Source organism: Ochotona curzoniae, unplaced genomic scaffold (genome assembly GCF_017591425.1).
Source record: "Ochotona curzoniae isolate NIBS_2020 unplaced genomic scaffold, NIBS_Ocur_1.0 contig_64, whole genome shotgun sequence".
Lineage (NCBI taxonomy): Eukaryota > Metazoa > Chordata > Mammalia > Lagomorpha > Ochotonidae > Ochotona > Ochotona curzoniae.
In genome coordinates, this window is record NW_024466502.1 from 46,874,711 (window position 1) to 46,890,365 (window position 15,655).

Genomic DNA, 15,655 nt, shown 5'->3' on the forward strand with positions numbered 1-15,655 from the left:
TGCTTTGTATTTGCGTATCATATATCCTTGGTACTTCATAGCTCATTATCATGCTAAATTTACAAATCAGTTTATGAAAGTACAAGGTTTAGAAGCAACTCTTCCTGCCCAACAGTAAGTTATTAATGCCAAGACTGGAACTCATAATTACTGACACATGTGGTCCTACAACTAATGTTCACTCTCCCAACACAAAGTCCTCAGTAAGAACATCTCAATTGCTGAATATCCCAGTCTCTGAAGATAATTTAAGGACCATGCAGCTTTAATCATAGAAATAACTAGGTTAAATATTATAGATCTACGTTACTATGAATACAGAGTAGAGTGTCATTTGATCAAAACTAGTATTTAATAGGAATTAATACAATTATGTACAGCTATAATCTACCCCATTCCATAAGATGGAATATGTTTCAGAAAGCCAGAAAATAACACACTTAAAAATGTGAACTGCAGCTTAAAAAAAAAATGTTCACTAACAGGCTGTAATTCTGAAGGCTACAGAAGTGGCGGGTCTGACTGCTACATGTGCATCAAGTCTCCTTGCCTGGATACAAACATCCATTGTCCGCTGCTTCCATTAGGAGCGGAAGGTGTCCAGGTCTCTTCATGGTGCTTGCTGTGGTGTTCATCCTGAAGTCTTTACCACTCACACATCTGGGAGATTCTGCAAGATCTGTCTCAGGGATGCACAGGCTACCACATGGGCATCTGAAGGAACGTTAGCGAGGGACTGGATCAGCTTCTTGACTATGGTCTTCAAACACTGGTGCGCAGCACTCAAGTCTCTGTCAAACTTCTGTCCTTCAATCTGTAGAGCCAGGTGACTGCAGATGTTTCTAAATTCAACACTATCCTGAAACAAACAGGAGAGGAGACATAGGTGATGGGGATAGCTCTTGGGCTTTGTTTACATGACTCCCATTCCCTCTCCTTTCCAGTAATAGCACCCACATGTTCCCCATTGAGGGCACTCCTCTTCCATTCTCCTATGTGGCTTGACAAGGGCTGATCACACGCACAAATGCAGGGGCCAGACCCAGCAGAGGACACTAACCTGCAGCCACATGCACTGGTCAGGAATGGTAGGTGATCTGAGTCAGAGGAATAGGCCATAATACCAGGAGAGTTGCATAACTACGACTTGTGGACATCTTTTCACCATAAGAAGAAAATCTGAATGAGAACAAACCTAACACAAATGAGAGTAGAACCAACCAAGAGTATAACAGAAACAGAACTACATATTCTGAGCATGTGGATCTAGCTGTGTTTGAACAATAAACCTCAGCCTTTTGGTTCTCTCAGTTAAAAAATATTGCTTTTTCACCTGATTCAGTTGGAGTTGAGTGTGTGTTATCTGTTCCTGAAAAAGATATGACAAATATAAAAATAGCTTCTGTTCCAACTACTCCTTTGATCACTGTGTTCAAGATTATAATGCAGAATTTACTACCTAATGAACATGGTCTCAAGAAATTCCCAACGTAAATTTACAGGGTGGTTCCCAAACATTTAAAAGAGTAAAGTAAGTCAATACATTTTTCATCTCCAACCCATTGCAAGCATACTGAAATTATTCTACATCAGACAAAATGTTGAGTATGGGAACTTGTAACACAGAGAAGTGACTTGCTTTGAACTTGTGGTTTTAGAAAGAGGGCACACTTAGTTTCCCCAAGACCCATTTTGCTACTGAATTCCTGGACTTCTAAATAAAACAGAACATTCTTTTTTTCTGAACTTGCAAGAAAGTGGGAAAAATCCCTCAAGGCCCAGCAACAAAGGAGAAACAGAACATTTTAGCTGCCTACCAAAATCATTAAGAAAAGAAAGTCTTTCCAGAGCTAGGCTGGAGTAGAAGATAAATTCTCCACTGGAAATGTGTAATTGTGCATCTGTGTTACACAGTAGTTGAAGTTTGGAGCTGTTCTCCATGCCATATTCAAGGTCTGGGAATACCTAGGCTAGGAACTCAACAGGAATTTGAAGTGGGTTGAAATATACATGGGCATATGGCCAAGTGAGTAAAACTCCATCTCAGTAGAACATGGACACAGCCCACAGGCCACGGAACAATTCCCATGAAGCCATTGTTGAATAAAACTCAAATTATGAAATTTACAATAAAATCCACCATGATATAATACATGCAATGATGAATAGAATTAAATTCCAAGAACTTCAGATTGAGACTATGAAGTATGTTTAAAATTATCAAGGATATAACATCCAGAATTAAAAAAAAAAAGTCTTTAAAATGAACCAAATGGCACTAATGGTAAATTACAACCTTAAAGCACAGCTTAAATACCTGATTGAATACACATGATGTAATGGTTAATAACCTGAGCGCTAAATATGATACAGTCAGAACTGAGCCAATCTGAAGCCAGGAACCAAGAGCTTCTTCAGGGTTTCCCACACAGGTGTAGGGTCTCAAAGTTTTGAGTCATTCTCTATTGCTTTCCTGGGCCACACAAGGAGTTGGACTGAAAGAGCAATAGCCAGGACAACAATCAATGCCCATACAGGGGTGCTACTGCTTGCAGGTGAATGATAAGCCAGATGAGCTATTTGCTGGCTCCAAGGCAAAATTATTCTTAAGAGCCACCAAAAAAAAAAAAAAGAGGTTTGAAAGGATGACAAGAGAGAGAATGCTGACTTTACACAAAAGCTGAAGATAGAAGAAAATGGAGCCATATTCTCAAATAACTGTCTTCTGTAGAATGAGTTTAATTCTACTAATCTTTCATTTACAGCTATCATTATCGGGACAGAATAAATGCACTGTCACGTAAAGGAACAGGTGCCTAGCACTATTAGATTCACTGTTGATTCTTTTCAAAGGTATGATTCAGGAAGAAACTTTAGCTCAGAAGGAATGAGAGGCTAGGTGCAACAGCAAACAAAGACACTTAAAAATATGGTGTATATTTACAGGATGATGTTTAAAACAAAAAGCATGAGGGCTAGCATGGTGGCTCAACAGGCTAACCCTCCACCTACAAGTGCCAGCATCCTACATGGTTGCTGGTTCGTGTCCCAGATGCTCCACTTCCCATCCAACTCCCTGCTTGTGGCCTGGAAAAGCAGTGGAAGATGGCCCACAAGCCTTGGGCCCATGCAGCCACATGGGATACCTGGAAGAGGTTTGTGTCCTCTGACTTATGAGCAAGCACCCCTCTACCAGCATGAGACAACACAAATAGCCAGCTATTTCATTTCAGCCAACATAGGCAGCAAGCAATCCCAAAAGGACCAATATCATGTGTTCTCTCTGTTATAAGGTAACTTCCGATATAGGTAAACATGTGTATACATATATTCTTATTGATGAACTTTATAAGGGAGACTAGTATGCTGGGCAGTAAAGACATCCCTGTTCTCAAATAAAAGAAGGACTCCCAAGGACACCGCTAAATATGGTTTGACAATATGGTACTAGACTTTCTGCCGTTGTCTATACCTACAATGCCATGATGCACTTAAATAACAGAATATTGGACTTAAGACTGCTGCAGAAGGACTATATATTGTAATAACGGGGAAATTGGAGGGGGCAGATATGGAGGGGTGAAGAGGGGAATCCCTGTGCCTGTGGAATCATATCTTGAATATTAATAATGATAATAATAATAAAATTCTTAAAAGGGGCAGCAAGATCACTGTGTAAGCTAGGTAATGGGACAGAGCAATTACCATGCCTTGGGCACTATTCTCAAGAATGGTAGCCTGGAAATACTTGACTGCCTGTTTTTCTTTCTCTTTAAAGCACTGATGTTTCCCTGCCTTCAGAGACTGCCAAAGGGGCTAGTTAAATAACCTGTCCTGTAGTGTATAGGGTGCCTTGTATTACTGAAGCATATTGTTTAGGAATAGGAGAGCAAGGGAAAAAAAAATCACTCTGGACTGCTTCCTATGATCCACATCAAGGGAAATTGTCCACTTGCTTTATAGACGTAATTCAACTCTAAGTACAAAGTGTAAAGATCAAAGAAAACATGCAAAAGGAAATCCAAACTAGAAGGAACCACTGAAACGTGTAGTGACGTGTGCCCATTAGCCAGTCTGTGAAGGCAGTCATCACCCCACGAAGATTAAAATGCCTTTAAACATAGTAGTTGCAGGTCTAAAATCTGAAGTCAATTTCACATTTACTGTAAAGAATCAAAGAAGGCATCATTTGGGGGGAAATTACATGTACAATAAAATCCAGCGGTGGGACTGTACTGGTCTCAGAAGTCCTGGGCAAACTTCAGATCTCTGGCGAGCTTTGCAAAGTCTCTTTATTTTACTGTTCCAGTGCAGTATTTCCTCTTAATCCTTTCTCAAATATATTAACAGTCAAAGAAAACAAATTAATATGAATAGGCTTTCCATGGGACTCTTAAGCCAGGAGAGAGAAAACTAAAGTAGGTGATTGCTTCTCTTCCTTTCTAGAAGGCTTGAAGGTCAACTAGGGATCCAGTCACCATTGCTTCCAACCCAACCTCTGCTGGTTCTGCCGCAGATGGTGGGAGCCACAAGTTACAGTGTTCAGGCAACAGCATTTTGAAGGGTTCATGGGCTTTCGCTAGAAAAACAAGTGATCAATATTATCAGTGACTTCACTCACGGTGTTTTCCATTCAGTGACAGAGCATATACTCCCAGAGGCTTTCATTTAGCAAGTCCCAGATGCTTTTAGAAATGATGTAATATCTCACATGGTGCTGTGAGCACTAGGCCAGAATTAGAACTGTATGGCTGAGCAATGTAAAAGCAGGCTTTGGAACTGACACGTCTTGTGTAGTTTCAGACTGAGGCTAGGCAAAGTATTGTTTGCTAGAATGGTCCCATTTCTGGCTGGCATTCACATTTCTAAGTGAGTTGAGGGATGGGCCTTTGGCATAGCAAGGTGAAGGTGCTGCTAGGGATGGCCAATACCGTATCAGGGTGCCTGGATTATATCCCGGCTCCCATCTGGATTCTTGCTGCCTGCTGACGCTGATTCTGAAAGGCAGTGGTGATGGCTCAAGTCCTTTGGTTTCTACTGCCTGTCTGGCTCCTGGCTCAGCCCCGGCAAGGCTGTTGTGAACATCTCAGGAATGAGCCAGCAGGTGGAGCATCTCTATCTCTGCTCTTCAAACTAACGAAAATTTAATAAAATTTGTTTTGTTAGAATTGAGTTAAGGTATTTTGTCTTGACTCGACTAGTACATCAGGATAATAACAGCCTTGGCCTGTTTAACTTGGCTGATAGATTCATTAGAATTATTTTTTACATGCACAAGCCTCCAGGACTAGACCAATGACACTGAGTAAAAGACAGAAAAGCATCAGACCTAATCTCTAATGAGTTTAATAACCCAGTAGGGAGAATGAAACACACAGAGCACATACCAGAATGTCCACTGAAATATGACAACAGATATTGAAAAGCACAAAAATTCAATTCTCTGGAAGAGCAGACATTTATAGACTCATAACTCAAGCACAGCATAGGGTTCATACCAAATTGGTTATGTGTAAATCATTTTCATCATGTGCTGTCCAAAATCCACCTGAACATATTGTAGGAACTCAAGTTCTCAGGCAGAAATTCATTCAAGGAGATAGTTCTCATTTTTAAAGAATGTTTTCATTGTAATTATTTGTTGAAATCTTCCCTATGCAAAGTAGAAAAATGGCTCCCAAAGAGGTCCACATTTTAATTCCTAGAACCAGTGTGTATGTTACTCTCCAAGACAAAAATGACTTTGCAAGTGTGAGGACGGGTAACCATTCCAATGACTACAAAAACCCAGAAAAGGTCAGCAAAGCTCTTTCCTTCAAGTGCAGCCTGGCTGCCATTGGAGCTCTGGTTCTGCCCCTTGGATGATCCATCCTTGGCTGAGCTGTATTGTCTACAGAACACTCAGTTTTCTCATCTGTAAAATGGAAACAATGATGGCTGTCACTTGGAGAGGTTGCAAAGGTTAAATTATCTCATGGATATGAAGGTTCTGGGTGTCTGTAAAGTAATCCACCAGTTCAAGGTTATAAAGAAAACACTAGGCTAGATGGTGAAGATCAGCAAGAAGGGTAAGAGAAAAGAATGCTCTGTAGAAACTCTGAATCCAGTTAGTGATGTGAAACTTATTTGAGACTGTTTAGTAGAGATGCCATACACAGAGAATAAAATAAAATTAAAAATGATAAAAAGCTCAGTGGCATCAGTGTACACCAGTGATCTTTGCAGAGGAAATGAAAGCTTGGGAGAGACCATAGAGAAGTGATAAGGGAGGAGCTATAAGTGATGCGACTAGACAGCAGATGCTGAGAAAGGCAGTATTTGACTCATGGGGGAAAGAGGTGGCCTTACACTTAGAATACAGACTCAAAGCCCTGAGGTCAGGAAGGGTCTGGGAAAGGCAGAGATAAGTGTTCAGAGAGCATGACCTTGTGTTGCACACCAGATACGAGATGTTCTGGAAAGCCTTGAACGCCACAGTGAAGTCCCTGGAGCCTACGCATCGCAGGGGTCATGTTGACAATGTGTCTTTTTCCAAGCCCATGTCCAGCTAATGAGACGGAGTGTTTACCAGGAGTCCGACTGGAACCTGGGCTCCCTTTACACATCTTGTCATACAGCAGCAATCCAGAAGAAAAAAAAAAAGCTGTGGGATGTGGGGAGAGTCAGTGACATCCTTGGCTCACACTGCAAGTGAGTGGCAGAGATAGAATTTGGCTGTCTCTACTAGAATTCAAATACTCACCAAAGGCCTACCCAAGATCAAAAACTGGGCCAGCTACTGCCGTGTCTCACAGAGCAGAGCTTGCTGTCCAGAGTGGGAGCCAAAATTGAAGACAGGAGTTAGGAAGCTATGGATGACCAGGTGAGAGTGAACAGGGGCTCCACAGACTCAGGAGGAAAAAGCACTGGTTTGGGAAATGGAGCGAAACTGTCCAAAAGGGAATTGGTTGGTAGTTCTTCCTGGGTCATCTTTGTTCTGTTTTCCTTAAGGTTCACTGAATGTTAAAGAATGTTACAAAGCTCAAGTTGGCCACAACTATATCCAAATTGAAGAATGGCCCAACCCTGTTCCCTGTAATTGAGAGGGCTGGGCTATTTGAAAAATATTAAAAGCATGGAACTTCCTATACCCCCATGAAAATCCACCCTTGCTAATCAGAGACCTCCCAGTTGGAGCTCTTCCTTCCTCAACAATATTCTCTGTGACGCAGGGTGAGAGAATTCTCCAGAAAAAAATCACTCCTGCACTTTCTGCATTATGTATTTTGTTTGCTAGAAATAAACGTCTAGAATCCTTGAACAACTGAAAATGCACCCACATATCCCAAAAAGGGAATTCAAGTTCAAACCTTTTTCTAGTTTCTTACTGGAAATAAACACTCCCATCAGACCTGAAAGCTTGAAATCAAGAAGACTCAGGCAGGAAGAGTCTGTTTCAAAACTTGTTTTCTGAGACTGATACTTGGTCAAAAATAGGATCTGATTTGGCTTCACCTAAGACAGAGACTCTTCACAAGGGTTTACCAGTTTTGTTTTTTTCCCTACCATATGATCCTCCAAAGCACTTCTAGAAACACATGTCCTATAAGCTAGTTCAAACTTGTTTGATCACTGACTTTAAAATAAGTGAAGTCTTTCCAAACCAGTAACAGCTTGAGCTACATTCTCCTACAGTAACATGGTACAAACTAGTAGTTTCTTCTCACATTTTCCTCTCCATCTCTCTGCATAAGTTGCAGGGTAGGAGGGGGAAGAAGCAAGAGAGAGAGAGAAGAAAAGAGGAGAGAAAGCTCTCTCTCCTTCTTCTCTACAAAGGATAGGAGGAAGATAAAGAGAGAGAGAATGTCTTAATAAACTTCTGCCTGGTCAGCTCAGTGCTGGGATACAAAAAGCAACCATAAATCCCTGTCCCTGCCCCATTAGGATCCTCCACCCTGAATGTGTACATAAATGGAGAGGATGTTTCTCCTAATGAACTAGAAATTGTCCCAATTTGAGTTAATTCATCAACATATGGCTTTGAGCTACAATCCACAGAACACAGGGCAGTTACCAGGTACCCAAACCCAAGATCAGTCTCAAATTGGTATATAACTCTGTGTTAATAAAACACCCAATGAAGAAGCACAGTGTTTGCCAGTCACCATAAAAAGTCTCTCATCCACAGGAAATTAAACATTTTTACTTGTGGTGTGCCCGCTGTAAACGCTCACCAATAACTCCTGTTCCTGAGGCATGTGCTGTGGGTATGGCATCAGGTTCAATTGAAGAGTTCGTTGAAAAGCACTTTTGTGATGAATACAATCACTTGATTCAGGGATGCTCAGAGGGTAAACCCCAAAATTATAAAACAAAACAGTGCAGCATTTCCACACCAAGGTGTCGAACATAAGTAGTTTAGGCTTTAGAACTTGTCTATGATTGCTTTTCCCAAATCTTCATTTCAGAAAGCCTTTGCGGCATGATATTCAGATCACTTGGATCACAAGAAATTACAAAGCTATAAATTAATTAACTACTTCTAGAGCAGTCATTCTTTCCATAGAAGAGAAACAGATGCTGTGAGATTAGTCCTTGGGTCTCTCTTTTTTTTTTTTTTTTAACACAACAGCACCATTTTGTCTGAAATAAAGAACAAATGTGACTATGACTGTTGATAATGACATGAACATTTTTATTAGTCTGTTAGTAATTTCTGAAGACAAAACTCCCAAATTTTGCAGAAACTGCCTCCTCTTACCAGGGTTCAACAGGAAAGGAACTCAACCTCATTATCTTCCACTGGACAACTCAAGAGTCACACTTGCAGTTTGCAGGTAGCATTTGTGATGACTGAAGCCAGAGCCCATAGTTTTATGACTGTTGCTCTTACTCCATAGCATGAGAAAATTGGCCAGGACTATGGAACCTGACACAATAGTGGGTGGCAGGATGAACACATGGACATGCATGGGCTCCTAACAATGTTTCAGTTGCAATGGCAAGCAAGCTCTTCTGCCTTTTAAAGTGGTTTTCAGCCAGGCTTTCCGTGACACCTGCTTCAGCTTTTCATTTCAAAGACAGACAGGCATAATTCAGAGTAACTTCATAATTGGATGGTTCTTCCACGTCCTGATCATTCTTGGCAGTATCAAAAAAAATCTTAAACTGGTTTCCTTCTGGTGTTCTGCACACTGACTAGCAAATACTTGATAAAGTCTTGTTGGTAATACTGGTTTGAAAATAATCTCCTAAGATCACCAGGTGCTTTGGGTGCCATGTAGGTCTCTCTGTGTTAGGACATGAATCCCACCCCCAAATTCCACCCACCCTGCCAGATTCCTATGCTAAAGCCCTAATCTTGAAGGCACAGGTGGAGACTGTAAGAGTCACCCTGACAAGGCAACTAGAGGCAATACTCAAAATTCAATAAATCTATGGTAGCCTGATTTCAAAGTCAATAATTTTGTGTGCTTGAGAATGATGTTATCAATATCCAAATGGCCCTTAGCAGGAAATCACCACCACTGCTCTCACTTGATTATATTTAGGACTCAGATTTAGGGAGGGAATTAAGGGGAAATGTGGTCGTAAGAGTGAGGCCTCATATTAGTCAGCTTTTCAACACCGGAGGCAGCTAACTCATAAACAGGAGGTTAGTGGAGTTCACAGTTTTGGAGACAGAAGGTCCCAACATCACAGTGCAGGTTCTAGGAAAGGCCCCAGTATGGCTGGTGAGAATGTGTGCTCAGTGAAGTCCACAGGGTGAGGCAGACAAAGAGAAGACAGACAGCGTGGGAGGAAACAAATTTGCTTCTTTTGTAACAAGCCTCTTGGGGACATCACAGGGTTGAATGAGAAATTTCTTAATCCCTTTTGAGAACTGAGCTCCCAGTTCACTAAGGACCCCCCCATGAAACCCCACCTGTTAAAATAAAAAAAAAAAAAGATTCCGGCTTTCCAATATGGTAACCCTGAGAACCAAGCTCTCAACACAGAGGCCCTTGGGAACCACAACAGACTGTAATCTTACAGCACTGGTGGTGTTTTAAAATGCTAGAATGCTCATCTATTCCCCTCCACCCCCAAGTGTGTCTTTGTATGCACTGAAGAGAGACCATGGAAGGACACAGTGAAAAAGGCTGTTGCTACAACCCAAGAAGGGAGGGGAGCCCTTACTACAAATCAAACTCCTTAGCACCTTGATCTTGGACTTGAACCTCCAGAATAAGTGTTTACTGTTTTAATACATCAGGTCTGTGCCGTCTGTTGTAGCAGCTGAGCCAAGTTAGCACATCACATCTACAATGTGCCTGCTATAGCCCAGGCATAGACAGTGCACAGCATATGCAACCATGGCCATACATGCATACAGCTCACATCTGTGCACATTCCTTCAGCAGTAGGTTTAGGAAACTTGCTTTAGTCAGCTTTTTGCTGTGGTAACTAAAATGCCCGAGAGAAACTAACTTGTAAGGGAAAGGGCTTCTTAACTAATAGTTTGTGGAGATTCACAGTCCAACTTAGGGTGTCTCCTCTAGCCTTATGTTTGATGAGGGTATAGGATGTGTGTGTATGTGTGTGTGTATGTAGAGTGAGAATTTCCCAGCAAGACAGTAAACAAAGACAGAGAGAGAGAGAGGCCAAGCAGCTTAAACTGCCAAGTCTCTTACCCTTCTGAGGGTACACCCCCCTGATCTAATATCCTCCCATGAGGCCTACCTCCACAGATGATAATTAGGTCAAGTTTCCAGCTTTAATCCACCAACATAAACCTTGGGAACTGAGTCCACCAGTACCTGAGCCTTTGAGGATGCCAAAACTTTGGTCCAAATCAAAACTACAGTCATCCTTTCTTAGCTGCAGGATCTTGGGCAAGGCCTTCAGTTCCTTGGAGCCTCATTTTTCAGCCCTTGTTTATTAACCCAATCTTCTATATCCAATTTAACAAGCATCACTACTGCTCAACATTTTGCATCTACCACTAGGAAGCCCATGGCTTTTTGCACCAGTAATTTCTAAGTCTTGAAAAGAATAGTAAGTGTTGGCTTCATTAACTGATTCTGCAAAATTACTAATGGGATCTCTGCCTTCATGCCTGAGACTTCCCTTCCTTACCCAGCAGGGGGTTTACTGATCAGTGAGTTAATCAACTCTGATACTGCTGTGTCACTTTTCAGACATGCAGAGTTGAGGTTTTCTAAGTTTCTGAAATATCCTAATTCTGCTTTTGTCCACAGAAACAGAGAAGTAAGAGTTCATGGGTCAGACTCACTAATATTAAGAATGAAACTCACAAGAGTAATAGTTCTATAATAATAATAATAATAATAATGATTGCAATGATTATACTTCAAGTGTATGGTGATTTACAATGAAGGAGCCACTGACCGAGTCTTTATGTAAATTGTCTCAGTAACTCTTTAGGTAAGATCTCACCATACCCACTTTATAGATGAGGAGACTGGAGGACAGGAAGACAAAAGAAGTTTCCCAAGGGTCTGTAGTAGGGATTGGCAGAGGAAGGTTGAAAATGCTCCATGAGATTCAATCACGGTGCTGTTCAGTGCTGTACATCCCATAGGGTCCCCATTCCTAGTCATCTGGGCTGTAGGCTTCAAGTCACAGGAGTCTTCCTACCCATCTTCCATGGCAAATAATATCCCCAAAGAGATATAAGTGTTATTTCCATTAGTAGAAGTCTTCCCGAAACCATTCGGTGGTATAAAGCAAGCCAGCACATTCCTAATTTAGAATAACAGAAAAACACTCTTCCGAATCATCTGAATAAACACAAGCATTTAATGCAGCCACATCCATACAGCCAGCCACCCAGAAAGGTCAAACAGCATCTGGCCCTCCAGACTAAGTACTGTGTCATCATAAATCTAGAAACCCAATAAATGTATTACCTTTTCTCCCGACAACAAACCAGGCACGCTTCCAAGATGCTGGCAAGGGAGCCAGACTGGCCTGCACTTCTCTCCCTTGTGAAAGCACAGGTTGTTCTCAGGGACCCTTGCACTCAGGTGAAGAACAGACTGCTGGAGGAAATAGCAGAGCTGTTTGTCCCAAGCATGGCTGGATATTCTGGGCAAGTGACAGCAACACACACAAAAGCCTGCAGAAGTTGGTGCGACGAGCAAAGGAAGAACTTGTGTGACTCAAGAAAATGTGGCGATGAGGGAGAGAGTGAGAGTAGCCAAGGCCTGGGCAGAGTGGGCAGAGAGGAGACCAGGGAAAATAGAAAGAGGACAGAGCTGATGGAAAAGGCTTGGGGGCAATAAGAAGTTTCTTCCAGTGAATTTACAGGGGGAGCCAAGGCAGGACAGCAGCATTTATCTGAGACAAGAACCCAGAAGACTGGGAACTGGACTGTTGAGTACAAGAGATGGCTCTAGTTTTCTCAGAAAAGGAGCAGAGCAGGTGGAGAAAGACAACTTATGGATGGAAAATGGTTAGGACCCAAAGTTAATCAGAAAAGACCAAGAGGCTGATGCAGTATAAATGTATCAACAATAAAATGGCATTAGTTACAGGGGCTACATCATAATAAAATGGTACTAGTTATAGGGGCTGCCTCCAGGACAGGGAGCACCAGCTTGACTCCATTGCCACCAAGCTGGGCCCACAGACAACTGTCTTGTGACCTCACTCCCACACAGAAACCAAGCATTCTCAGACTTGTCTGAGCTTCTGGAGTTGAACTACCCACAAGCTAAAGGCCTTGGTGCGATGCACAGGCCTTTCCCATTAGGCCTGCATCATTTTTTTTTTTTTTAGTCTTCTTCCGTATTGGATAATTTTGTATTATACACACAGACATATGTATACACACACCTGCTCTTGCACCTGGCCTCAGGCCTTCTCAATGCTCTAGGGTCTTGGACCACACAGTGTTCCCTGTAATACATTTTCCCTTTAATAGCTGAGCAAACACCTTCCAGGATCACTTAGACTCTCTATTGGCTGTCCATCCTGTGTGGTTTCCTATTGTCACATCAAACTTCCTAGGTCATCAACTCTAAGACACACATTTTAGGACACTTACAAAAAAAAAAAAAAAATCCCAGAAGTTAGGATGCAACTCACAGTCAATGGTGTATCACACTTTAATGGACAGGATTTTTAAAATTTCTTGGTGATACCAAAGGTTACCATCAAGTGAAACACAGCTGTATTTTTTAACTGGCTCAGGTAAGTTTAGAAGGCATCTATCCCCATGTCCATTTAGCAATGTCCAGGGTATCCACTTAGGGGATTGAAATTGAAGGAGTAGTTAGAGTAGTCAGTATCTTCTGGGGAGAGGCCAGGGATGCTGGGAACACTTTACGATGCACAAGAATTCTTTAACCACCAAGAGTGAGCAGCACTCTGTGTGGGGAGTGCAGACTCAGTAGAGCAACAGTGTCTGGGTGTATTCAGTTTTAAGCAAAACCTTTGCAGTGTATGCTGCAGTTTAGTAGACAGCAACTTTCCCAGACTTTGGCCTGTCACTGGGCAAGAAGAACTCTTTCGATCATCATCACCCCTTCCCCGACTTCTTTCTATCACACTCCCAATGCAATGAGCAAAACAATGCTCCCAACCACAACCCTTCAAAAACATCTGTGACCTTAAATCAGTTAGGTGAGCTAACAGCACTCCAAGCATTGTAACAGGGACCCCCTCCAACACCACTCCCCACACTAGATTTCCACCTTTCCCTTCAATCTATTAGGAGGCTACTGGGTTCCATGGCTAACGTGGCCAACTTCGTTAGGTATTCGGAGGAAACCACGCTCTACAAATATGAGCTGGGTGACTTAACAAGAGTTTAGTTTAGTATTCACGCTTCAACACCTAGGACCCACCCGGCTCTCACTGGGCTTATGAGAATTTCGGCTGCCTTTCTAAGACCCCTGGCTCCTTGGGGCAATGGATTTATGCAATAATAACGGTGATTCATGAGCGTGAAGGAACTTTAAATAAACGTGCCTGATTTCATCACAGAAGGGCAAAGGGGACTCCAGTAATGCACTGAAGGTTCTGAAGGGAGGGGATGCTCATTGGGGAACCAGCTGGAGCAGCTTTCTCTTGCCCCAGACCTGTGGAAAGGGCCCTGATTAATGCAAGGGTAAAAGGAAGCCCCAGGTAGATTTTGCTAAGGCCTCACATTGGCTGTCTTCCAAGCTGACCCCAGGCAGGTCTAGAGCTCCTCTACCCCTGGATGCTGAGGCTCCAGCGTGTCCCAGGCCCCCAGTGCACCTCCCCCTGGGACGCAGTGAAGCTGCACAGCTCGTCTGGGGTTGCGTGGCCCCACCTGGTGCCCTCCGGAGTCCCAGACCCCTGGCTCTGCACGGGGGTCAGACTCACCTTCAGGTGAATGGGAAAGGATCGCTCTTGCTGCAGGGGCCCCAGCAGCGTCTGCTCCACGCTGACCAGCTCGGAGGTCGAGTCTACCACGCGGGCCAGCGCGCTGCGCATCGCCATCCTCGCCAGGGTGCAGGGCCTGCGGTCCCGCGGGAGGAGGAGCAGCTCGGCGCCCCCCTCGGCGCCCCGCACCATCCCTGCTTCGGGGGTCCTCGCCCGAGCCCCGGATCCCACGGTTCCGCCCCCCACCTCACGTTCTGGCCCCAGCAGGGCTCGCCCATGGCCTGAGCATCGGACAGGGGCGGCGGACACGTGGTCCGGGTCGCGCGAACCCCCGGTGGCGCCTGGCCCGTCCCCCCAGCCCCATTCCTGCTGCAGCAGCTGCAGGGTCTGCAGAGCCACCATTTGGTGACTAATAGAGGCTACTAAGGGCGCGGGGCTGGCCATCGCCTCCACCAGCGGCTCCGCGCGCTTCCTCGCGCAGGTGGAGCTGCAGTGAGCAAGGGAGGCGGGGGCGTTTGGGGTCGCCAGGGTCACATTTCCTAACCCTCCGATCTTGGGCCTGGGCTGCTCTCCGCTTGTGTGGCCGGCCCCGCCCCCAGCCCGCAGTCTATGACCCGCGCTAGCCCCTGCATTCGCTTCCACTCAGAATCGGCTTTTCCTGACCCGATGCTGCTGGATGCGTTTTTCCACGTGCACCTGAAAACCAACCAAATGCTGAGCGGCGATTCTTTTTCTCTCCAGGGCTTTGATGGGAAAATGTGGTGCTTTGTGCAGATGCATCTCTCAGCAGGAATACCCCACCCCCATCTCCTTTGAAGGATGTCTGCCAATGACCCACCCGGGAGCTGGGGGAAAAGCTGTGAGCCTTAGCAAACCCCTCAAAACAACCAGGTGCCCGCCTCTCTCCTCCCTCCTCTTCCCAATCCTGGGGATTTTCTGAAACTTCTGGCAGTAGCTCTTTTCCTGGCCCTCCCCCCTAAAGACTTGGGTACCTCCATGTCCTACCCTTCCCTGGCTGGCTCTGTACCACGTGTGCAGCCCGAGCCTAGCCCCGAAGTGACACCATGGAGCAGCAGCCCGTAGCCTGGCACTGCCCAGAGGGTTTACTGTGACATTCCCAAGGGAATGAAACAAAGTTGATGCTAAACCCTTTTATGAGCCATGAACCCCAGGACAGCTGTACAAATAGTTGCTGTTTTTAATTAAATCTAAAGAAGGCTACTTCCTTGACTTTGGAAAAAGGGCTGGCAATTTTATGCTTTGGCAGATTGGAAACCATTGGCGTATGAGTACACTTCAGGAAAAGTGAAGAAGACAGGAC

The 15,655-nt window shown here is 44.0% G+C and overlaps 1 protein-coding gene across 1 annotated transcript; it reads right to left on the reverse strand.

The window, feature by feature from the left end:
• Nucleotides 1–211: 211 nt before the first annotated feature.
• On the reverse strand, nucleotides 212–14,778 carry DLEU7 (deleted in lymphocytic leukemia 7). Its single transcript, XM_040991055.1, has 2 exons — nucleotides 14,335–14,778; nucleotides 212–859 (listed from the first exon to the last, which is right to left on the reverse strand). The coding sequence occupies exons 1-2, from the start codon at nucleotides 14,776–14,778 to the stop codon at nucleotides 653–655; spliced, it is 651 nt and encodes a 216-aa protein (XP_040846989.1). The 3' UTR covers nucleotides 212–652.
• Nucleotides 14,779–15,655: the final 877 nt, after the last annotated feature.